Below are 25818 nucleotides of genomic sequence, written 5' to 3'. Positions count from 1 at the left end.
GCGGCATGTGGGATCTTCCTGGACTGGGGCACGAACCCGTGTCCCCTGCATCGGCAGGCAGACTCTCAACCACTGCGCCACCAGGGAAGCCCTCTCTCATTTCTTTTTAATTGAGTACTGTCCGTACAATAGAATAAGATTGAGAGGAATTTCAAATTATTTAATATTCAACCAAAAGAATTCCTAATGTACTTACACAGACAAATTAAATAAACAATTCAGGAAATCATAAAGTTCAGGCAAAAATAATCCAACTTAGTTTTTGGGGAAAACTGGAACTGTTGCCTGGCATTATCCAGCTCCACTGACTATATTTCTTAAATTGCATACTTATCCTCTTTACCTCTATATACAGCACCTATTTACAGAGAAGCAAAAACCTGGCATTGCTTTTCTTAGCTGTGGTTTGTTACACCTCTGTGAAAGCATATGTGTTTACCACTGTCTTAAATCATCGGTTTGTGGTTGCTTGATATTATCTGAATTTTTAAAGCATGACTTTTGTTATTTGTGTAGAAAATTTTTTTAGCATACTGTAAATTTCTGGTAGTGATTTGTATCGTCACTTACAAAAGTGCATATTGTTTCAGGTCCTAAGTAAGCTTCATGCATAGAAAAGATCCCACTGCTCACTCTTCTTGTACCCAAATGTAAACTCCTGGCGACTAGAGAGTGTGAAAGCCATCAAGTGTGTGTCCATGGCAATCTGCTGGCTGTGTGCAGGAAGTTACAGCGGCATTAAGCCATGAAAAGGATCAATTGTTTTTGTGAAAAATCCTCAAGATGTGCCTTGAATGCGAAGAATCAAGTTCATTAAAATCGTAAATCATCTATTAATCATTTTTTTTTCTGAAATGTCCTTAGTGGTCACTGGTATTCTAAAGAACAAAATGAAAAATACGATTAAAACCAGAACATAAAAGATTGTTGAAGACCATGGAATAAAATGCTCAGTGCTTTTTCTTCTCGAAGAGTTTTTAGTGGATACTTGGTGTACCTCTCCTGAGTATGGAGCGGAACACAGTGTGAGGTTTATATCTTTCATTCATTTATTCACTTATGTGCCAGGTTAGTTTTACAGATGAAAATATTCCAGGGTTTTCTGGTTATATCCAAAAGCACTGCGAGGTTTCCCATAAATAATTTGGTGGACTGGGAATTAAGGACAGCATTGTACAAGAGGCTGATTAAACTACATTAATTCTTGTTGGACGTGCCAGGGAAATGGGGGTGGGCTTTCTCCCTCTGAGGAGAGAAAGATAAGCAAGGCTCACTAGGGCATCTCAATATACTGCACACATGCTCTTGCTGACTGACAGGGGCTCTGTGTGAGATGTGAAAGCCATGGCAGGGCAGGGCATTACCACCTGCTCCCCGGGCATGGAACACCACCCCAGATCAGCAGGCTCTCCCTGCTCAGGGGGGAACAGTGCATCCCCCAGCTACTGTACTGCCTAGGGGTGTTCAGGTAGAAAGTGAGTGCAGAGCCTTAAGGTTCTAGCTGGGATCTTCTTGGGAAAAGCCTAGCAATGCTGCTCACTCTGACACCAGAGAGGATTCTGGGAATTCTAAGCTCACAGGAAACATTCCTTTCATTTAAAGATTACATGAAGCAAAACATCTCAGTTAGTTGGAGGTACATAGATATCAGTTAAAATTAAAAGGGTTCTCAGTTTCTGTAAGATATTTTTTGGGGGGTTAAAAAAAGGTAGTTTAAAATAATGTGTATTTCAGTAGTTAGTATTTTCTTAGCTTGCCAGTGACCTTGAATGACATGTTAAAGCACTTGAGGCATTATGCTTCTAGGTTGTGACCTCCTTGAAGAGGCCCTGTTTTACATTGTGCATCCCTAGCGCATGGAGTTTAATGTGAAGCCAATGACTGTTAAATGAATTCTACAGGAACATTCCATTTGGCACCATTGTGATGCAAGGGCATTCCGCACAACTGAATTTTTTAAGTAACTAAAATACATCCTTTGAAACACAAATTATTTATTTTAAAAATCTCTCCAGTATTTTGATGAAATCTAAAAAATATAAGTGGGTTTTTCTACCTTATTGAAAATATTTTTCATATAATTTAGCTTTTTAAATGTTATATCAGTATTCTTATCTGAAATAATTTTTTGCAACACTATTGAATGAGAGCCATTTTCCACATCATTAATAGTTCATTACTATTTTTGAGGTTGTCCTTCTGATTTTTAATGGTGGTTAGGTCAACTTCCTCAACTATCTACTGAAACTTCTTGATGGTATTTGAATTTCTTACCTCAGATTTTCTTCTTTACATTAGACACAGTTGTCTATATTAGGTCCATTACTGTGGCATAGTTTTTGTGACTTACTTTCATCTGGATTCATGATAGTTGCATGTATGTTGAAGATGCCAAAATCTGAACTTTGGGTATTGCTAATGTAATATAAGGGAATTCTATGTGCTCATTGGCTTTGAAGCTATTCCTGTAGCTATTCAGCTTTTTAAATGAATCGGTTTCAGTTAAATTAAATTAAAATTTGTATATTATTAACAGCCTAGTTCTCCTCTGGATCTTTTCAATTAGATTAAGTATGTTATTGAGTAAAACTGACTATAAAATATAGGTAGAAAATGTGTACTTCTTGTATTGAAATTCAATGGACGTATTTCTGAAAATAATCTTCATGTAAAATGACTTTCCACTCCCCATTTGTTGGCAAATTAAGTTTGTTGTTTTGCAGAGAAGATAAAGAATCAGTGAAATTGCTGAAGTTGGAAAAAAAAATAGCAGGATGAACTCTAAATGTGATATACATATTTATAGACTGATAGCCATGTGTGATTTGTCCTAAGCATGTGTTGATAGTGATTGCTATACCCACTCTGTAGATATGGGAATTGAAACTTAGAAACATTGACTCACCCAGAGAGCTAGTAAGCAATCCAACAGGCATTTTACGCAATATTAATTGGGTAATGTCTTACATGGAACATGACAGAATGGATAGAGAAAGTTCCTGTCCTACACAATGCATTAAATAACCACTGTTCATTCTATAAAAGAAGGTGTAAATCAGCTTCAGTTTTCTTTCCAGATGAAAGCATAATTGCTTGTGTTTATAAACACATTCAAATGAATTAATTCATTGGACCCCAAACCCCCTCACCAGTATAGGAGGGACTTATTTTTCAAATAGAGGAACTGAGCCTCTGAGGGGGCAAAGGTGTCTCCTAGAGGTCTACAACTGGAAGTTTAAAAGCCAGGATTTGCATTCCTAGCTCTTCTGTCTCCTTATCTCCGTCCCTAGTTCCAGTCTCTTCCCATTATGATACACAGCCTTTCAAAGTATCACAAATCAAAATTAGCTTTCCTTTTTTTGTGAGCAGCACCCTTGACTGGAGAAGTTGAGCCACTGTAGGAGGCAAGTATCTGTAAAGCATATTAACATGAATATGAACTCTTTTAGTGAAATCTTAGTGCTAAATATAAAGACATAACAGCTCTAAGCACTTAGCCCTTGCCTTTTCGTCCTATAATCTCTGTTCAGTCAGTATGACCATTTAAAGAATAAATATGGGAAAAGAGAAGAGCATTATTTTTAATCTAAAGTTCACTGTTTTTATATTTAAGAGTATACTTGGAGGGCTGATTTTAGCAATTCTTTTAATCATAGATCTGTTCAGTCACTCCTTTGTTCTTTTATTGTAAAACTCAAAACATCAATAAAATAACATTTATTTGAGCACCAAATGGGTATCATGACATTTTATTTCCAAGGTTAAATCAACATGGTTTTGGCTAGACATATGATAGATTATCAGTTAAACATTTTCCACCAAAAATGTTGGCCATTAATGAAATCAATGGGAAAAGCATAAACTTCAGAAAAGTGTGAAGTCACTTAGACGTTTAAAAAGATATTAAGGAAAACATAAGTTCTATCTCAATATCTCATGTCTTCATGATATATCATATATAAATCGCAAGGCCTAAATCCTTTCATTAAAAAACATGTTTTCTTTTCCCTTGAGTTTCAAAGATGCTACCCTTGGTCTGCTGTAAGGTGCTCTTTTTCATTTAACCATCACCACTGTCATATTAGACACTGCAGGAATATGTTAGTTATCTTAAGGTGTCTCAGTGGCCCAGTAACTCGAGGGCAAAATGCCAGCAGAAACCTGGCTGCAAGCCAGGTTGAAAACACTGCATTAACTTGTTCAGTCTCTTGACATCCTCACAAACAGAACGATACACCTGGAGAGAAAACATATTTGTTCCAATTGGGTTAACTATTCCAAAATAAATGTATCCAACCCCTGGCCAACCATTTGTGATTGTGTGTAAAAAGTAACTAATGAGCACTGTTCTCTAAGGCTATTAATTATGTACTGAACCAGAATGCTTTTTAGGTACTGTTCCTCTGAGTGCAATAAACCTGGATAATCGAGGCAACCTAATGAGCATCTTTGAGCATCTGCCACTGCAGAGAGCTTTCAAGTTTCAGGCAGAAGTTAGGAAAAACTTTTGCACCAGTGGGCCAGTAAGACCCAGTGCTGTCTTTGGTCAGGATCAGACACCCATGCAAGACTTGAAGATAAGTGTGTTGTGATTGATGATTGAACTGCTGTTGGTTCACAGAATGAGTATTATGGAGGCACCAAGTTCCATGGAGAATGTATACATCTACCGTAGAAAGATAAGAGAGTACAACTGGGGTGCTTTGCGAAGAGTAGAGGCATTGTGGGGGGAATAAAAGTATCAAGCAGAGGAAATCAAATAAAACGATTCTGCTAGCCAGATGGAGCATCCCTGTACTGTACCAATCAATTGAGCCAATAGGGTTTGAGCAGTTTCCGCTTACTTCAAATACATTTTGTAACAGAGCAAGATAAGATGATGAATAATAATTATCTCTTGGTAGTCTGGTGGCAATGAAACATCTGTATCAATAAAGCAATAGATGTAATCATTTTTATACAATTAAGAGCAAAATCAGTGACTAATATTGGTAGGTGCTTGTTAACAATGGAAAGCCAACTAATTAAGGATGTCATCAAAGCATTTAATTCTTTAAAATTGCTAGTGGGGAAGGTGGCTCTAAAATGAGGAACTTCTTTAAAATGTAAACAATGGGAACTTTTAAATAAATAATGATCTTAATCCCCCTTAAGTCCTTCTGAAACAAAGAAAGCATGAATGTTGTAAAAATCCTGCTTTTTAAAATGTATTCATTTTGGAATATAGCTAGGAAATTAGATAAGGATAGCCCCTTTAAGTTTAATTAAAATTAAATATTATGTTTTTCAGTGTTCACATTGCTCTTGTGGGACTCAGTTCAACATGTGAATACAGGGTTTTGTATTTTCTATCTGCACTGTGTCCATACTTATCTTTAAGACTAAAGAATACTTTAGGGTACAAATCAAACAGCAACAGTAAACAAATGAATACTTTTGTGACTGAACAAGCACATGCTATCATGCTGTGCCCGTGATGTGTCACTTTTTTTTTTCTTTTTGCTTCACTATTGAAAGGAAAAACTAAATACTTGAAAAATAAATTCAGGAAATCATGTGAGTTGAAAAACACATTTTTTACAAAGAACTCAAAATGGTTTAATATATGCCATATCTTTTGTTGTAGCATCTTGTTAATAAACAGGAGATACCTTTTTCTATTTTACAATTGTAGAAATACAAGCAAAGACATGTGACTCGTCCAAGGTCAGGACTCAAAGGGAAAGTCTATATTTCTAACCCTAAGAATTAGTGAAAAGAGGCACAAAATATTGATATATGTTTATAGTTTAAATTAGGTAGGTCTACAGTGTGCTCACTGTGGTTTCTTTTTGAAATGTTGCCCAAGCCAAAGCAGATTTAATGTGGCTTACTAAGTCTATAAAATATATTGACAAAAATATTTTAAATCATTGTAATATCAAAAATATTTTAAATATCAAAATATTTTAAATCATTAAAAATTCATTGAAAATATTGGTCTTTTATTATAATGAATATGCTTCTTATGAATAAAAGCTTTCCATTTTTCTAGAAAAAAGTAAAAAATGAAAAACATGACAAAAATGAATTTTTAGTCAATATTCTGGAAAGAAGTCAAGAAAATCTTTCTGCCTTGCCCAGACATAACTACGTGGTAAATCAGTCAACACACCAGCAGCAGTTTTAACATACGATCCACACCTATTTCTGAAGAGGTTGCCATCTCCAAGTTGCCAGATTTTCCCACTTAATGGATAGATTCCTATGTTTGGGCATAATTTTATGTAAGTGAAAGGTATTATTAGAAGTAAGACACAAATTAAAATAAGGCTGTTTCAAGGTCTACTCAAAAATAAAGGATCCAGTCAATGTGATCATTATGGCCAATAAGATTATCTGTGAGTTACTGCATTGCTATTTTGCTATGGCTCTTGTTTTTAGTTTTCTTGGTAGCTGAAGTGCTCAGATTGCTTGCCATGTGTAGACTTGGCTGTGATTTCCTAAACTTAAACATGCGGTTAACACTAGCTAATGCATGCAGGCTCTTGTGAGTAAGGAGAAGATTTTATTGTAAAATCCAAAATAAGCAGGGAAAAATGGGTTTCAAGCATTTTTGGGGGTTTCAAGCAAAACATAGTTATATATTTGTCTCTAACCTCTTTGGCTGTAGAATCAGAGATATTGTTTCAGAAGTGCATATACACTTCAAATTTTTAAAATATTCACTCATACAAACTCAAAATACATGGAAAGCATAAGAACATAGAAAAAAGTAAAAATCTGCCACTCCCAGTGGCACAGCATCAGGAAATTTACATTTCTGAATATTATGTGATATTCTCAAAATTGCATCATAACTTGATGTTTTATACTAGGTACATTTCTTCACATCAATAAAACTTTTGAAACTTAATTTTAATGGATTCACACCATTTCACATGATGAACATTTAAATTTCCCCCACTTTTTGAACATGAACGTATTTTCCAATTGTTCACTGTTAGTTTCAGTGCTGTAAACATCTTGGTACCTGGCACTTTGTTCTCATCTCTGTTAATCTTTTAAAATATATTCCTTGGAATGGAATTACTGTCTCAAAGAATATGAAGTATTTTAAGAATCTTGTTAACTCTTGCCAGCTTACTTTCCATAAAGTTTATACTAGTTCATGCTTACACCTGTACGTAAAAGAACATCTTAAGATATTTTGGGCATCATTGAATATTTAAAAAATTAAAATTATATACCTTTGACAATTTGATAGCTGGAAAAATGATATCTCAGTGTTATTTTAATTTCTGTTTCTTTTATACCTACTGAAGTCTAATAGTTCTTTATAGCGTTATTATTTTTGCATTTTAAAAACTTCTCTGGGGCTTCCCTGGTGGCGCAGTGGTTGAGAGTCCGCCTGCCGATGCAGGGGACGCGGGTTCGTGCCCCGCTCCGGGAGGATCCCACATGCCGCGGAGCGACTGGGCCCGTGAGCCATGGCCGCTGAGCCTGCGCGTCCGGAGCCTGTGCTCCGCAACAGGAGAGGCCACAACAGTGAGAGGCCCGTGGACCGCAAAAAAAAAAAAAAAAAAAGCAAAACTTCTCTGTTCATATATTTGCCTTTATTGATTTGTAAGAATTATATATGTTTGAAATATATCATTATATTTGTTCAGTGTGTTTTAGCAGTTACCAATAGTTTAATATTTGTAATTTGCATTTCGCTAAGCATTTTTCTACAAGCTTTGAATGTTATATAATCAAAGCTGTGACTATTTCTTTATGATTTATTTTTTCCTGCATAGAAAGGCCTTCCCCATCTTACAATAAATTAAATATTCATTTACATTTTTAAAAATAGTTTTTGTATAATCTTTTTAAATCATTCTTTAATCCACTTGAAATGTATTTTGGTCTGGTCTATGTGTGAAGTGTGATTTAACTTCTTTTTCCAAAAAGCCAGTGTTCCCAATATGGGTTGAACTTTCATACTTTTCTTATCTGATGTTTCTTTATCATGAATTAAACTTGTATCTATACTGAGTCCAATTTTAGTGCCAAATGCTTTGTTCTATTGATCAGCCTGTCAATTTATCTTTTAGTAACTGGTTAACCAAGCCGCCATTATTTCTCCCTTTTTCTTATCAATTATTATTTTCCCTTTATATTTCTAAATGAACTTTAGAATAATCTGTCAGTTAAAAATACCCCATTGAGACCCGAACTGTTTATTAATATGGAAACAGCTGATAATTTACCCAAATTCAATGTTCCCATTTAACGATGTAGTAGGTCTCTTAATTTATTCACATTTTTTATATTAATAATAGTTCATCTCTTTATTTATGCAATTTTTGGTGTTTTATGCTTTTCATGGTAGATGTGAATGGAATCCCATTGTATTCTCCACTTGGCTATTTTTTTTTTTCTACTTGGCTATTTTAAGATGTCAATTGTCCAGAATTTCCCAACCAATCTTAATCCTAAGGCAACATGGCAGGCATTCTTGTTCTACACCTGATTTCAGTAAGAGCACACGGGCATAAGACTTCACAACAGAACCATTATTTAGATTGTTGAATAATAACACATTATTATTGTACAGATAATAATATAAAAGTATATAATGGCATAATAATATAATAATACATAACATAAATATAATAACATATTATATTTTGTAATTTGATGAAGTCCATGCTTTCTTCCCAGTTTCATATGCTTTTCTTATACAGATTTGGTTCTTCTCCCGCTTTTAATATTATTTTTAGCTTCTTCTAATAGTTATTTTTACACATGTTATTTCTATCTCTGCTCCCATTATCACTGTTCCATCAACAATTGAGCTTTTCTCTTAAGGCAGAATAAATTCACTGTTAGTTATGGAAACAAGGTAGCTATAATGTTTGTAGCACTGTATAATAACAATAAGTTTCTTCCATTTTAGTGTTTTCTTGGTGTTGTAGAAGAAGATTGACAGGGGATAAAAGTGGCAGTTAATTTCCTACAGACTTTATTTTATACAGGAAGTTCAAAGTAGCTTAATTTCATCATTTAAGCCCAAGGAATAAATTTTCCAAAGCTAAATCAACTTTTTATTTTAATATCCAAAAAGTAGAAGAATGCTTCAGGTGAACTATTATGGTGCTATAAAACCATATTTATTACTTGGGAAGTGATTTATTATTATGTAGAAAAAGCAAGTCACCAAATAATGAAATAGTGTAATTCAATTAATGTAAAGTATAAAATGATTATATTGCATAGTATAACGCCTAGAAAAATATATATACATGCATGAAATTGTAAATACTAGTTTCTGTAGGAGATGGGATTATAGGTGATTTTTAAAATTATTTTGCTTATCTTTATTTTTTTAATTTATCTGAAACAGGTACTATTACTTATGTGATAAAGACAAAATTATGAACGTGTTTTCAACAGTAAATACCTCAACTTTATAAACGTAGATAAATCACATTAGATTAAACGCGTTTATCTAAGTGTAAGAAAATACTCTGGTGACTTTCCAAGACAAGCCTGTGAATATTCTGAGCTTTCATTGAATAGGTTTGGTAGACATATTGCCAAGGTACAAACTCTCTCTGGGAAAGCATACACAGTCCTCAGTGTCTAAGGAACAATAAGACCTAATTGCTCACCTCCAAACTCTTCCCTAAGTCCTATGAGAAATATGTATTTCATTGGATGTCTGACAACCAAAACAAGCATATGGAAGAAATGGCCCCCTCTTCTTTACCTTATCCCTTATCCCTTATGTTCAATCTTTCCATCTCCTTTTACAGTTTTACCATTCGACTTTTTTTTAGTATAGTGCCTCAAGAATCTACTTTTTCAGCTCTTTAACCTTATCATTAAATAAAGAGGTAACCTGTACTCTAATAACTCATTTTTCCAGAATTCCTATCTTTAACAGTATGAATTCATGTGCCCTCGTATTTGGTGACAAGTTGCAATTTAAGTTTTGAAACCGTAAAAAGTACTTACATTTTTAAACCTCTGCAGAGAGGAGAAAACTAATGGTATTCTTTTTTTATAACCCTGGAAAGCAGTTGAAATTGGAAGACAAATGGTTTTGGGGAAAATAATATATGTGTGTTTTTTAAAGTTACATCTGAAGTGATTAACAGTAAGTACAGTGTTTGAACTATAAATATATCCTAAACAAGCCTATTATCTGAATTACCATAATTAACTAAATTATGTTTCACAAATGTCTTTGCGTATATACTGGATACAAGTTTATATTCCAGATAGGTAAAGATGAGGTATGTGCTAACACAATTTGACAGCAAACACTGAATGACAGGAAAATGCACAGATAAAAACCTGCCATGTATGATATTATGATATTATAGACTCTATACTATACTCATGGGCAGATTTCATTTTCCTTGGAAAGTTTGCCTCAGTTGGCTAATCAAGGTTTTGGTTTAGATCACTTGGGTCATAAACTCAGCTTTCTTATCAAACAAAGATATTTACAATAGAGTATCTGAAGAAATAAAGGACTTTTGTAGCCAGATGATGTGTTCACAGGTGTTCATTAATCAAAAGCTGATTCTCTCCTTAAAGGAACTCATTTCTGATTTTATTTTTTTCTTCTGAGAGGGGACTGCTATTATTTTGTTTTCAGTAATTGATAGTTATGACTACAGTAACCATCAACCTTTTTTATCACTGCCACTTCAGCCTTATGCATGTCTGACTGTCAAATGATTTAGGGGATGGTTATAATCACTCTGATAATACTCGTCTGTTTCCAGGGTTTTCCACGTTCTTCTCTAAGTGGTCACCAGCCACTTAACCTTTCTTCTCCCACCCCCTGCCACCTCTTTCACTTCAATTAGAAATATTTGTTTGTTTGTGGGTTTATTTATTTACTATTTTTCTTTAAAATATACTCAGTATACAAAATGTATTCAACACTTTTTCAGTCAGCTCAGCAGATTATCTCTTTCACGCTTTTAAAAGAAATCTAGATAAGAGGAGAGAATAGGATGAAAACAAAAAGTGAAGATTGATGTGACCCTTGTATCATGGAGAGCCATAACCAAGTCCCTAGTAAATCCCTAGTGACCTACACAGACCCTATAGGAGAGCCCAGCTGGCTTCCCAATTCTTTGGTTCCATGATTTGCCCAATGCCCTTCTTCTACCTGAGACATTTTAGACCCTCTCCCCAAGTCTTCCCTCAATCAAAGTCTATACTCAAAGGCTTTAAAGATTCATCTATAATTCTGTTCCTTCTTCTCTGCCTTTCCAGATTTCTTCCATCAACTGACTTCCTTTTCCCCTCCTCTGAAGTTCCTTAGTGATATTTTTAAAGGATGTGAAATATGCAAATATCATTTATCTTGGAAAAGTCTACTTTGAGAAATCTAGTTTTAGGATCCCAGTCTTCAAATTTATAACTGTGGCTATTTTCTACCTGAAGTTACTTTTTCTGAGGACCACTCTATTTCTTCTCTGTCATATATTTGGCCTCTTAATAGCATTAAAATATGTGTTTGTGTGTGTGTGTGTGTGTGTGTGTGTGTGTGTGTATTTTGTCAGAGCACTGCTGCTAGATTATGTGGTAGAATACAGGTGATGAATTGTTGATCAACATAAAGCAGAGACTTTCTTTAGGCATTTAGGGCAAAATCAGAGGCATTTGTATAATTCAAAATATTTATAATGATATTTTTAGTAGAAAATGAGCAACATTATTTTTTTTTGGTTTATAAAGCATGCGCAAAAAAATGCCAAATTTATCTACATCATCCATGTGGTGGTTATCAAAACTTTTGTTTCCATTTGAGTGTAAAGAAAAATAAAGGAATATGTGGCATATACATGTTTGCAAATAAGTAGGTGCTCAAGGTAAGTACAGGATGGAATAGATTGAAACAGAGACATTTAAGGTTACCTAAAATAGTATAAACCAAATTTCTCTCAACTTTGGTAACCACTTCATGAAGAATAATTTTTCAGGACAAATTTTAGAGTTACCTTTTAAAAAGGTATACTGATGTATGTGTTCTTATTGTGTATCATGTGTACAATTCATTCCTGAAATTTATTTCTTAGTTTTATCCCTACAAAACACTCACACCGAAGCAGACCTGGAAAATACTTTTGAACAGAGAGAAACAAAATATAAAAACTAAAATCCACAGAAACAAAAAAATTCTATGTTTCATTATTCTAATTGATTTTAAAATGTGTAAGCACTTTGATAGATTCTACTTTATATAGGATTTACTGGTTCTCAAAGTATATAATGCAACAAAAAAAGTGAACCTAGATTCTTTTTTTCTTGTTCATTGGAGCTATCACATCTCATCTATCAGATCTCTAAGTAGAATTTTAAAAGTGGGGTACTCTCTCACGCCCAAGGACTATGTAATTAGCATATGAATGTGTAACGGATTATTTGAAGTAATAATTAAGGGAACAATACAAAAAGGAACTGAAGAGAGTTACCAACACCTGGGAATCTTGTATTGAAAAAAGCTTTCTTAACCTAAGTAATTAGAAACCAAGGACAAATGCTGATTGTGTAGCTATAAAGCCCTACAAGGAGAGCTAAATCTGCTGATACTTTGCTGTCATCCTTTAGCCTGAACCATTAAAACAAGAGCTTAGTTGTTTTATCTGTTTCAACATAATACTTGTTCAATGTAGGTTTTGTGTGGTATTTGATCTTCTGAAATCATCAAAATGCACTTATATGACAAAACTGTCTTTACATTTTAAAAATATTTATATTCAAAACATAAAAGATGACAAAAAATCTTTTCCCTGTGGTCAGTGCAAAGTTTCAGAGGAAAATTCCAACTGATGGCCAGGTCAGATTAGGTATACAGTCAATTCTCTATAATTTTTTTTTTTTTTTTGATGTGGACCAACAGAATCTGTGTTGAATTTGTTACACTGTTGCTTCCGTTTTTCTTATGTTCTGGTTTTTTTGCCCCATGGCATGTGGGATCTTAGCTCCCCGACCAGAGATCGAACCCTCACCCCCTGCATTGGGAGGCGAAATCTAAACCACAGACCCCAAGGAAGTCCCAATTCTCTATAATTTATTTGTCTAAGTAATTCCTGCTGGTGAAGTTCAACCCCAGTGTATTGTTTTGTTTTATTTTGTTTCTCTTGAAGAGGTTCCTACTCAGGCAGAGCACTTAAGGGAGTAACCAATAGCTCAGGATTGTTAGGAATCCTTGATATTGTGGAAGACTTAGTGAGTACGAGGCAGAAGCCATGGATTATTGTTTCCATTTTTGTCACTTTCTGCCTGTACAAACCACTTACATTTCCTTGGGAAAAATTACCTTATCTCTAAAATTATTTTTTTGTAGTCTGTTAAAGTCTGGATCAAATGACCTTTGAGGCCATAACTGTATATACTCCTTGATCATGAAAAAACACTTGTCCCCAGAATTTAACCTTAAATGACTACCATTTTATGGTACAACTCTATGTAAAAAAAAATTATGAACCTAATGATTATTTTTTAAGTAGAAAAGTAAATATATGCATGAATATTCAAAGCAGCATTATTCATGATAGCCCCAAAGAGGATACAACCCAAGTATCCTCAGTTGATGAATGGATAAAAGAAATGTGGCATAGCCAACGTCATAACAAAAAATTACAGCGTACAAAATTGAACAGGCAAGGAAAACTTTCTTCAAGGCTATTGCAGTAGGGGAGAGAAGGCAGAATCCAGTCTGAGCTCAACTCTGATGAGGCAGAGAGGGTAAGGTTTTTTACGAGCTAGGTTAAGCCCCAGTGTAAAAGTAATGCAGGACATGAGAGGAAGTCATAGGCCATCTGCATTTGCTAATTGTCTCTGTTCAAAGGAAAAATAAGCTCATATCATCATGACAGGAGGTAGTTTTTGCAACTTGGAGCAAGACACCTAGCTGGAAGTTAGGTTCCTATCCTCCCACAGAAAGTGGGAGATAAGGGTGCTTATTTCCTTCAATGGTTACATTTCAGAGAGACAATTCCCATATTCTTGAGAAGTACAGTCCTAGTTGTAAAATTGGCATGTGGCTAATAAAAAAGATTTACATCTTAAAGGAATAGAGAGAAAAGTTATAAGTTTTCTAAACTGAATGCTGGAAGAAAAGGGAGGTCAAGAGCCTAGAGCTAGGAAGTAGCCTGTCTAAAGTTTAGTCAAGCTGAGGGGAATTTTAAGGCCATCTTGGTCACCATACAATAGAGTACTATTAGACAATAAAAAGGAATGAAGTACTGATATATCCTATAACATGGATAAACCTTGGAAATGTTAATTATGCAAAGTTAAAGAAGCCAGTCACAAAAGGCCATGTATTGTGTGATTCTGTTTTTTAGAAATATCTAGAATATCCAAATCTATAGAGATAAAGTAGCTTAGTGAAGGTAGAAATGGGCTAGGGGGTGGCAGCTAAAGGGTATGGGGTTTCTTACTGGGATAATGAAGATGTTCTAAAATTGTTTGTAGTGATGATTGCACAGCTCTGTGAATATACTAAATGCCATTAAATTTCATGGGTGAATTGTAAGATGTGTAAATCACATTTCAGTAAAGCTGTTATAAAAACAAATTGTTTGTTGAAATGTGCTCCACAGCCAGTAGAATATTTACCTATATTTATGGGTAATGAAATTTTTTAAACAATTTTTTTTTGTTTTCTCCAAGCTAGGTTTTGGTTTTGAATAATCTGTGGATTCAGAAGGTGTATTTCTGGAAGCTGGCCTGCTTTTAAGTTTTTATAAAATATTTTAGTATGCATTACCGTGTTCTAATCAGATTGTATATAACATGAGAGAGAAAAATAATTTCTGAAATGTCCTTGAGATATTTGCCTCCTTGAAATTGGGAGCTGTCAATAAAGAAAAAAACACCTGTGTAGAGAGAATAAGAGGAAGTAGAGTCTGTCTTCGCAGCTGATGAGAAAGATCTATCTATTTATATAATATGTATATATGTATATGGTATGGTATGGTATAAATAAATCCTTACATTCAAATGAAAGCTATACTGACAGAACCCCAGTTTATGAATAAGTAATGTTCCACACATTCATTTGTAAATGAGCTATTTGTAGCCTTTTCTTCTCTTTCTTTCTTCTTTTTTTTTTGGCCACGTCATGTAGCTTGCAGGATCTCAGTTCCCAAGCAGGGACTGAACTCGGGCCACAGCAGTGAAAGCCAGGAATTCTAACCACGAGGCCACCAGGGAACTCCTGTAGCCTTTTCTACAGAAATAGTTTTGTCAACACTGATCAGGTTCCAAACCTAGTTCACGAAGATTTATTCTGCCCACAATGTAGCTGAAATGGAGTACTAGGGTTAACACAGGCTGGGATAAAGGGAGCAATAGCACAATGGCACAGGAAGGAGGAGGATGAATCATAACATCCCTGTTTCTTGGGTATAGGAATGACTCCAGGCAAAATTTTGAATTGTGTGGAGTGAGACTTTGACTTCCATCCATTTTCTTTTCTCTACCCCTTGTCCCATGTTCAAGATGTAGAGTCTCTATCTCTAGGTCATGAAGCATCCACTACTTTTATGGTACTCCAGGCTTCCCACTGTATTACCTCATCAGCCATCTCTGTTCCTCCAAGACACAAATTCACCTACACCGTCTAACACAACCTTTCTCCCAGCCAACATACACACACACATTTAAATTTCCATTTCTTCAAGGCAGTTAATTTTGTTTTGCCTTGTAGGGAAGTAAATTTTGAAAACATGGTAACCTCTGGATCTCCTAGAAGCATTTACAGATAAAACTTGGGTTGTAACCTTAAAAGTATCTCTAATCTATAGGATTTCAAGTATTCAACTTAGGGAATGGTAAGAAAAGTCTGAAGATAGGACAAGATAGGACAAGCTGTCCTTTCTGACCCCAGTCTCACTTTGGGATGAAACCCTCTAGGTTGCTCCTGCTTTTCACAGAGTATTTTCTTTGTCTCTGTCTGAACTTTAGCAGTTTTTAACTGTGCCCTGCTAAAACTCACACTAATTACCAGAGCATGGACAGTGGAGTCTATAATGGTGGCAGTTGGAATTGGGAGGAGACATCGGGAAGGTGACATAGAAAAGAGTAATCAAGGACCATTTATGGTATGAATGATGCTTTGGGCATCTTATATTTTTTTAAATTTGCACACATATTTTTCTATGCATTGATCAATTGGTTTTTCTTGGTTGTAGATTGGGCTTATGGATACTACAGACAACAGAGAAAACTTGTTGAAGAGATTGGCTGGTCCTATACAGGTAAATATATTAGAATATAATGAAATTCAATGGAAAATTCTATTTGTTTTTGTATCTGTTTTTATATGTAAAAGAAAACTTTGTAGCTCCACACATCATTTTAACTTAGCTACATGGGTATGCAATTAATCACTAAAAATATATCATATGCAAAATGATTTCTAGTGATTTTCCATTAGCAAGTTGGTAGTGTAGAGTATATTGATCTCAGACAGAGCTAGATTTGAATCTCAGATCCACACTAGCTATGTCTCCTTGGGAAAAATGCATAACCTAATTGAGGTTCAGTTTTTTCATCTGTGAAATGGAGGATTTTTCTGAGCATTAAATGAGATAAATGGAGTTGGCACAGAGCCTCCTTGTAAATAGAAGATTCTCAATAAATGTTAGCTGCTGTTTTTGTTATGATCACAGTTGTTGTTATGATCAATGTTAACAAATATTGAGGGGAATCTTGCTTTCAAAAGGGGTTTCCTTCTGAATTACTGTGCTGAGTTAATTGGAATCAGGGTCTAACGTGATTTTGTGTGATTACCAGACGTGGCTTTGAGCATCATGTGCAGCTGAAGTTGGCTTAAAATAGTTACATCCAGAAATCCTGATCAGAAACCTTAGGAAATAAGAGAAGCTCTAGGCTTGATCAGATGAGCCTGGATGGAACCTAGAGGGAACATGACATGCCTCATGACCATCTGAGATAAAGCTGAGTAGTAGAGTTGGGTACTCATTAGAAATAAGATTGGGTTGATAAGTCAGGATCAAATTAAAAGGGCTTCAACAAGAGCCTAGCCAATTTGGACTTTATTTTATAGATGAAGGGCAGAAGCATGATGAATTTTGTAGCAAGGCATGCATTTTCTTTCTTTTTTTATTCTTACTTTAAAAGTAGAAACTTAAAAAAAAAAATTCAAACACAAAGAAGAACATAAAAATCATTTTTTACTCCCACCAGGTACATCCACTAGAAAATTTGGTATATTCTTTTCAGGCCAGTTTTTATTATATTATGTTTATATATTTTTTATATAGAGTTTTACATCCAATTTATTCTGGAAATTAGTTTTGAGCAGTGACAATTCCTGTTGATCCTGGTACTTAATAGTCCATTGAATAAATGTTTCATTTTTAATCATCCAGTTCAAGCTATTCACTGTTTAAAGAAATGGTGGCAAATAGATGAATACATATGTCTATATTTTTATCATTTTTTATTAGAGAATCCTTGATATTCCATTATTGAGTAGAAGAAAATAAATGCTTTCAAAATTCTTGATACACATGACCTAATTGCTTTCTAGAGAGCATGTATATGCTTACATATAGTATAAGTAAGTGACTACCCCACTGAATAAACCAGGATTTAATGACTGTCATTTTGAAAATCTTCACCAATTTGACATGTTTAAAAAATGACATTTTGTTTTAATTTGTTCTGTTTGATTACTGTTGAAGTCAGTATTTTAATTTTCATTAGTCATTTGTATCACCTTTTCTATGAAATAAGTTAAATTAGAACATGGAAAATAATCAAGATATCCATCAAAGCAGGAAAAATTGAACAAATTAAGGCATATCTAGCCTGTGGATTACTGTGCAGATGGGCATGTGGTTGTTCTGTATGATATTGTATAGAAAGACTTGCTCTTAATTTACCCATTTATAATTATGACCTATATATCTAACGAATTCTGCCTTATTATTTTTAATTTTTTTAATCTTGAGAAGTATATAAAAACAAAGATTCTCCATAATTCTAAGCCATTTTTAATTATTTAAAGTAATTATTCTTTTTTAAAAATTTTGTTTATGTTTTGCTCTTATGTACTTAATATAATGAACATCCTCAAATTCTACTTACTTGAGCAATTGTTTTTCAGAAAAATTGGACTTTAACAAAAAGAGAGTTGTTGGATCAAAGTGCCTACCTACTGTTTTTAATATTAATATATATGGTCAAATAAATATGGTCAAATTTTAGAAAATTGTGTTAATTTATCCATTTCCCCACATTTTTACTCACACTAATTTAAAAACTCTGATCAACTTGTTTGACAAAAAGTAAAATGCCATTTTTAATTTGCTTTTATCTAATTACTTAATTTCTTAAGTTACCCCAAATAACAGTGTTTAGGTTAGGATTTGGGGAGGACATATGGTAAATAAATACTACCTGAAGTAATGGTTAAGTGAATAAGAAGGGCACACCTGAGTAAGTACTATAAAAAAATGAACAATCCATTTATTTACCCTAAACAATTTCACTTTTGTTTTCAGTAAAAGTGTGTGTTACATTCTACTTGAATAAATTTGTGTCTTAGTTTCTCTGGATTTAATTCCAGGTTCTGGACCAATTTTTCTCTATTATATACATAACTCATACAACCTAAAGATTTTAAACTAAGTTATTTTGAGTAAAAGGTATCTTTTAAGTATCTTTAAATTATATTTAAGGTTCTTTTTAAGTATTTAAGGATTTAAACATAAGAGAAAAAATACTTTCCTTTAGCCTGACCTTATTAAAATAATACTAGAGCTATAAATAATATTAACAATAAAACAATCCTTAAACAAGAACAAAAATATAATATATAACTGTTGTAGAAAACTTGATACATAAATATGTTCATAGAATAAAAATCAGCTGGTTAGTTTTGTTAACATCTACCTTCCTATTTTGAGGTGGAACTAAAAGCAGGTTTACTTTAACTGGTGAACTTTTAAACAGAGAACTCATATATTTAAAATGAAAAACAAGCTTTAATGCATCCTTCATTCTCCCTAAACCTAGAATCAGAAAATGGAGGACCTGTAGCCTAGAGAGAGAGAAGGTTACAGTTCTCATCACCCCAAGCAAGGGCAGGTGTATGAGGGGTAATGCCACCTGTTTCCAGCAGCCTGAGGTCCTTGAGGTTCCTGAAGGTGCCTCCTCAGGGCAGGAGAAGACAAGAAGATGGCAGTTTTACCAGTAGCTTCTTGCAAACACCACCATGCATATATTGCTATCTTAGGAGGCAGCCACAGAGCTCTTCCTTTTAATGGGCTAAATGCATGTAGACGTGGCACCTGAAGAGTGGCCAGGCTTTCATGGATGGATCTATGCACAAACAATGCACAGTTCTTTGCTTTATAATCCAGTTGCATCATCCTGATCATAACTTAAGGCCTATTGGCTTTAGCTCCTTTAAGAGACAGTCTGGTGATCAAAGGGATAGATTCATTAAAAAGTGTCATTTGCTATGGGAGGAGGGGTGGTAGGTCTCAAAAGGGAATGTTCCAGAGTTGAGGTGAGGGTGGAAGCTTACCAAAAGATCCTAGGAAGAGATTAGAAAGAGTTTCAGCTGAGGACATTTTATAGCTGCTTAGCTCAAGCTGAGTATGGATTGATTATTTTGTCTGAATTCCTAGAGCATCAAAAAGAAAACAAACTAAAGCCTTTATCTAAATAAACATATCTCTCCCAAGCAAATCACACCAAAGCCAAGCATTTTAAATGTGGATTATTCACTATTAAGTATATTAACTCTTTTTCTTTTTAGTACAGATGTAGATAAAGGTTGGTAGTCTTTTCAATTTCTATGATTATTCCACCTGGAAAATGAAAAACTATATGTGTTAACTGTGTAAAGTTCCAGGATAAATTAATTTTAAGATTCTTAAATTTAAGTAATTGATGAATGGCTGAAGTAAATTGGTTTTGACCACACATAGGCCTAGTTTTGTTCACAGCAGCTTATCTTGTTGAGCTACTTGTCAGATTAGCTGCAATCTCAGAAGAAAAGACCTACCCTTGAATGAATGTATATATAGAATTCTATTCATAAAAATTACTAAGAACATCGTAACATCTGTCTGTAAGAGAGCTCACTGCTTTACCATAAGCCATTTAAAAATATCATATCGCACATCAAACATGATTTAAATGGAATCATTTAAGCTAAGGTTGTTTAAGAAAGATTACACAATTGTAATATGTGAAGAAACAATAAAAATCCCTGCTGGCTACCAAATGGTTGGAGAAATAGAGAGTGGAACGGGAGGAGAAAGTATTACTCTTTCAGTTGTGTTATTTTAACATAGGTCATAAACAACTTTTCTATTCAGGATATATTCTATAATTATGTTGAGAAATGGCAGGGTTGGTAAATACAGTCACCAGTCCCATTTTTAAAGTTATTACAAGAAGGTGAGCAAAGTTCGTTTGTCACTCTGCAATGAAAGAATGAATTGTAAATATGGGAATGTCAGCACTAAAATCCAGTTCTTTCCTTAGTAACTTCATTTCATGGAAGGGTTTCATAAAGGTTTCTTCTGAAGGTTTCACATAAGGTTTCTTTCTGTTAACCTTAAATTTTCTATAACAATGCCTGAACAAAGACAATTCAATGAAAAAAAAAAAACTAAGTCATTTGGTCTTTTTTTTTTAATATCATGAACACATAGCCCATAATGATCACTTGAGATTAAGATCTTCCTTCTGTTTGAGTTGTTAGACCTTTTCACCTTCAAGCAATGATAAGATCATCAGAAATGAATGGACTTTCACTGCTCTGTTCTTAGAAGTAGTCACTATTGAAACGTAGTCTTTATTTCCTGAAAATGAAAAAAAATTATTCTGTTGGTGTTTTTTCACCATACCTTAAGACAACTTGAAATTGAAAATTTTGTATTGATATATTCTCAAGTGTTCTTAAACCCAGATACCTTTAAAGTTTTAGTTAAAGGGTTGCATTGGGTACAAGTTAGAAAGGCCACACAGGAATCACAATTAGACACTTGACTGAATACCTTGGAAGGAGAAAGTCTCTGAACGCTGAATTGATTTCTGCTTCCTTAGAGTATCCTGTCTAAACAGTATTTCCAACACATATATAGACTAGAAGATGCTACTTGTGGAAAACAAAAGAACCATAATATAAGGCCGTGTATTGTCTTGTTTGATGTTTGGCATTTATTTTTGGACCATAGTTAGGTTTAGTAATTTTTCTTCTCTAACCTAGGAGAAAGTAGGCCAAAGGTAACTCAGAAAGAAAATTTGAAGCTACCTTGAATAATGACTGATTTCTGGCTCCTAACGGGCCCAGCCGCTCCGCGGCATGTGGGATCCTCCCAGACCAGGACACGAACCCGTGTCCCCTGCATCGGCAGGCGGACTCCCAACCACTGCACCACCAGGGAAGCACCAGCCCTCTCTTTACATCTAGAATCTGAAAACATTTTTAACATATTATGTTTTCCTCTGAATCATCACTCCTTATCTAAAACAGACTGTTCATTTCTCATTTCCAACTTAAGAGTGAAAAGGCAAGTTCTAGAACTCCGTGTATAGAATTACCTCATTTTTGTAAAATATTATATGTTTATATGGGCATAGAAGACAGGCCTGGAAAGATACACACAACCCTGTTGGCAGTGGTTACCCTTGAAGAACGGGACTATGGAGGGCCATAGGAGGCAGGAGACTATCACATCTTATTGTATGCGATTCGTATTTCGCTAATTGTTTAAACACGTATATTGAAACAAAAGGTTTTCAACTTGCTTCTCTTAGTTTTAGCTAAGAAGGGCAAGGTAGTTGGATAAGGACCACAGCTTTGCATTTTCACCTGTCAGAATGTAGGGTCCCTGCTAAGCTGCAGTGAGAGGATGCCACAGACATCTAATCAGAGCACGAGGACATGTAGAGTCAGGCTGTCTGGTCATCACTAACGTTCAGACTGACCAGGCTGTTTAACTGCTCTGTATTTCAGTTTTCTTTCAGTAAATAGTTTTTAACAATGCCCTACCTGATTATGCATGAATCAATCAGTGTTTCACATTGTTGTAGGAAATCTCTTTGAGCAGTTACGCTACAAATCCAAGTGATTATTATGGCAGTGTCTTAACTTGAGCCCAAACAGATTAAACAAGTCGGGGTGTATCTGATGATCTCACAAGAGGATTAGAGGGGGCTGTTTAAATGCATATTATAGACAGGTATTTCCTATCATTGTACATTTTTAAAAGTTTAGCTAAGATGTATGACTGAGCAAACTTTCCCTATGCTAAATGTGATGAGTAGAGCATGCCTCATTGTAAAGGCTGAATAGGTTCAGTTAAATAATCTAAAACTTAGAATTTATTTCTCTGCAACCATCACTTTAGTATAGAACTGAAAAAATAAAGGTGTGGCTACAGATTAGCATTACAATTAAATAATCATTGCTGAATGTATCTAAGAGTAAAACAATATGTCAGTAGTATTCTCCCGTGAGTAGAGTTGAAATTGCACACATTCTCTAGCTCAGCCTCATAACCACCCCTGCTGACTATACTTGGTAGTCTTGAATGGATTGGACAAGTCCCTTAGCAGCTCAAGATGAGAACATCTGGCTGTTTCTCCTTTTGTCTGTGCTCAAATGTCTGGGCTTAGTGGCTGGATGTACTGTTCTCCCTCCCTTTTCTGGACCTCCTCCTTTATCTCACTTTCTGTGTTTACTCTGAAGTGCCCTGGTTCATAAAATTCATCTTTCAGCAAAAACAAACAAACAAAATACACCGAGAGAGAGAATATTACATGATTAATTAAAAAAAAAAACTAAGATCAGACCACAGTTTATGTAATCACACAAAATTCATTTAAATATTTTCAACATTTAGGCAAAATGCCATTGCAATTATTTTAAGTTGACCTATGTCACCTTCTTATTTTATGAATCAGTAAAGGCTGAGGGCAAGGCTTATTTACCTAGTTTCCTGTTTTCTGTGTGGTAACTCTGACTCTTTAAACCGAGGACTTTCAAAGAGCAAAAAGATGAAGAATGTGTAAATGACTCATTTCTTCTATTCAGAAAGATTTCTTATTAACTGAAGCAGAGAATTATTGATACAAAAATTATTTTGAAATATATTCAGACATGTTTAGGACTGATTTTCTTCCCCTTTATCCATTGAATGTATGCATGTATCTATATGGCTATCTCTCTATCCTGCTACCTATGAATACAGGTCTCTGTTTAACCATGTAGTATGTTTTGTTCAGGTAAGAGATGCTTTGGGCCAGAGCTAGGACTTTTCTTGGCTGGAATGCAGAGGATCTTAGAGGCTCTTTGTGGCTTCTGGCAAACCTGCCTCCAAACTGTTATAGACTGTGCAGGGACCATCTTAACTATCACAGAATATTCTGGGACACTTAACAGCTGCCCAGATTCATTCCTCAAACTGTATATGCCTAGGGTTCTATGGGGAGGGAAGCGAACTTGAACCCTATTTAGAGGTAAATTCAGAGTAGTATCTAATAACCTAGGGAGGTGGGCTTGAAGGAAGCCAGGACTGAGAGAGGCAGTTGGGAACCCCTGAGAAAGAAACCTGGCAACAGAGGTTGAGTGCAGAGTGGAGCCTGGCATCAGTGGGACCAGCTTCCAGGTTCCCCGTGATGCTCCCGGCTGTTTGCGGGGCTACTCCCCACCCAGAGGCCCCCTCACTTTTAAATGCCTGTATGCACTGTCCTGGAAACAAAGAGCTCAAGCAACTCCACTGTGGGCTCCTTCTCAAAGAGCCCGAAATGAGAAGACCACCCTGGGGGTTCCCAGGCAGACTCACAGGCAAGCCAGCCAAAGTGCAGGCATCCAGTCCCATCCAGCAGCTGCGCATAGCCAGGGAGGTGATTGACGGTCTCTAGGAAGGAGCAGCAACCTTGAACTTAAAATCAGATTCTTGTCTACCTCGGCTAAACTTTAGTCCCTTAGAAGATGCTATCCAACTCTAATTTAACAGATTAATTTTTTTTTTTTTTTGTGGTATGCGGGCCTCTCACTGTTGTGGCCTCTCCCGTTGCGGTCGAAGCACAGGCTCCGGACACGCAGGCTCAGCGGCCATGGCTCACGGGCCCAGCCACTCCGCGGCATGTGGGATCTTCCCAGACCGGGGCACGACCCCGCGTCCCGTGCATCGGCAGGCGGACTCTCAACCACTGCGCCACCAGGGAAGCCCTAACAGATTAATTTTTGATGACAATTTTTTTTGAGAAAGAGGAGACCGTACCCGGGCTGAGGAGACTGAGTGTGATAAGACTGTAGATGCCTTTCTGATCACTTCTCTGCTCCTTTCATTTCTCCCAGTGACAAAGTCAATGAGCCATTATCTTGATGAGTATCAAGAGTAACAATCTAGTATATGTTTTCCCCCAAAATGAAAATCAGTTATTTCTCATTATAAAAATAACACACGTTCATTTAAGAAAAATCATATTATATATGATTTATATGTAAGTGCAGATTTATTTATGTATAACTATATAAATGTATTTATGTTTATGAATATAAGTATGTATAAGTACAATATAAATATATTATACTTATAAATATTTACCTATAAATATATTTATGTAAATATCTTAAATATATATAATTTAAATAAATTTATATAGAAATGTATATGATAGCTGGAATTCATAGAAAATAGCTATAAATCTTAAAGAACTGGAAAACAGGAAAAGCTGTATGTTATAGCCCTTTGCCACCTGGAAATTGAAACAATAGCAGAGCCACCCAGAATCAGCATCAAAGCACATTCAAAAGTTGGCACATGCTGAACTGGATTACCTCTAAGCTACTAACGGCTAATCTAGCTTTTTTACATGTGTGTTTCCTTTCATATTTCATGAGTATCTCTAGGAAGTAAGAGCTGCTTGCAGCACTTTTTTCGTAAATAACATATAGTTTTCTTTTCTAAAACCCCCAAAGCTGCACCCATGCCTATAGCACCCCATATATCCTTGAGGAGATTCTGAGGTTCAGTTAATCTGTGTTAGAATGTGAAGGAGTTGAGTTCTTATCACTTCTTGACTTGCCTTCTACCTGGATGCTATTATATACTCCTTGACAAAGCGAAATTTAAAGTTTTGAGATCATTAGTTTAATGAACCAATACTTACTGGATGTATAACATGAGCCAGACACTTTCCCGGGTTCCGGGGATGCAGAAGCAATCACATGCCAACGACAGATTACAAAGTGTGACAAATGCCCCAGTAGTAGACTGTGGTGACACAGGTCTGTGGCCCCTACAGAGCTTAAAGGGTTCAGGGGAGGCTCCCGAGAGCGAGAGAAAGGGACTTTAAATTGAGATAAAGCATAAGTAGGAGCTAACTAAGCCAACGTGGATGAAAGATGGTTCCAGGCAAAGAGAGAGGCCGTGCTAAGCTGTGGGTGAGAGAGAAATCAAGATCGCTATGCCCCAGCCTCTCTAGTACTCTTCCTCTCTGGACAGAAAGCTAGGAATGTGATGAGAACATTCTTAGGGCCCCATGAATTAATTCTGGTTTAACTGCTATCCTATCCAAAATTCTAGATAATAAAATTTATAGCATACTTTAATTGGCAGTAACTTAAATTTTTAGTTTAAGGTATGTTAAGCATGATTTTTCATCACTGTTTTAGTTAGTAAACTAAGGGAACTGGAACTAGTGAAAGAGACCAAAAGAGGGGGATGTTAGGAAGGCAGGGGGAGGGAGAGGGTTTTACAGAATCCAAATGAGAGAGGGTTTCAAGGAAATGGGACTAACCATGTCACATGACTTCACAGG

General features: G+C 35.4%; 1 protein-coding gene across 6 annotated transcripts in view; it reads left to right on the top strand.

The window, feature by feature from the left end:
* PTPRZ1 (protein tyrosine phosphatase receptor type Z1) overlaps positions 1-25818 on the top strand; it is a 163177-nt gene that overhangs the window by 35714 nt on the left and 101645 nt on the right. For all 6 annotated transcript variants that reach the window (XM_082661905.1, XM_082661906.1, XM_082661903.1 and 3 more), the window contains exon 2: positions 16191-16256. In XM_082661905.1, coding sequence (XP_082518031.1) covers positions 16191-16256 — 66 coding nt within the window. The remainder of the gene's footprint in view (positions 1-16190; positions 16257-25818) is intronic.

Source organism: Grampus griseus (genome assembly GCF_964374135.1).
Source record: "Grampus griseus genome assembly, chromosome: 9".
Taxonomy (NCBI): Eukaryota; Metazoa; Chordata; class Mammalia; order Artiodactyla; family Delphinidae; genus Grampus; species Grampus griseus.
Note: the sequence above shows the minus strand (reverse complement) of the source record. Positions and strands in the feature narration are given on the sequence as shown.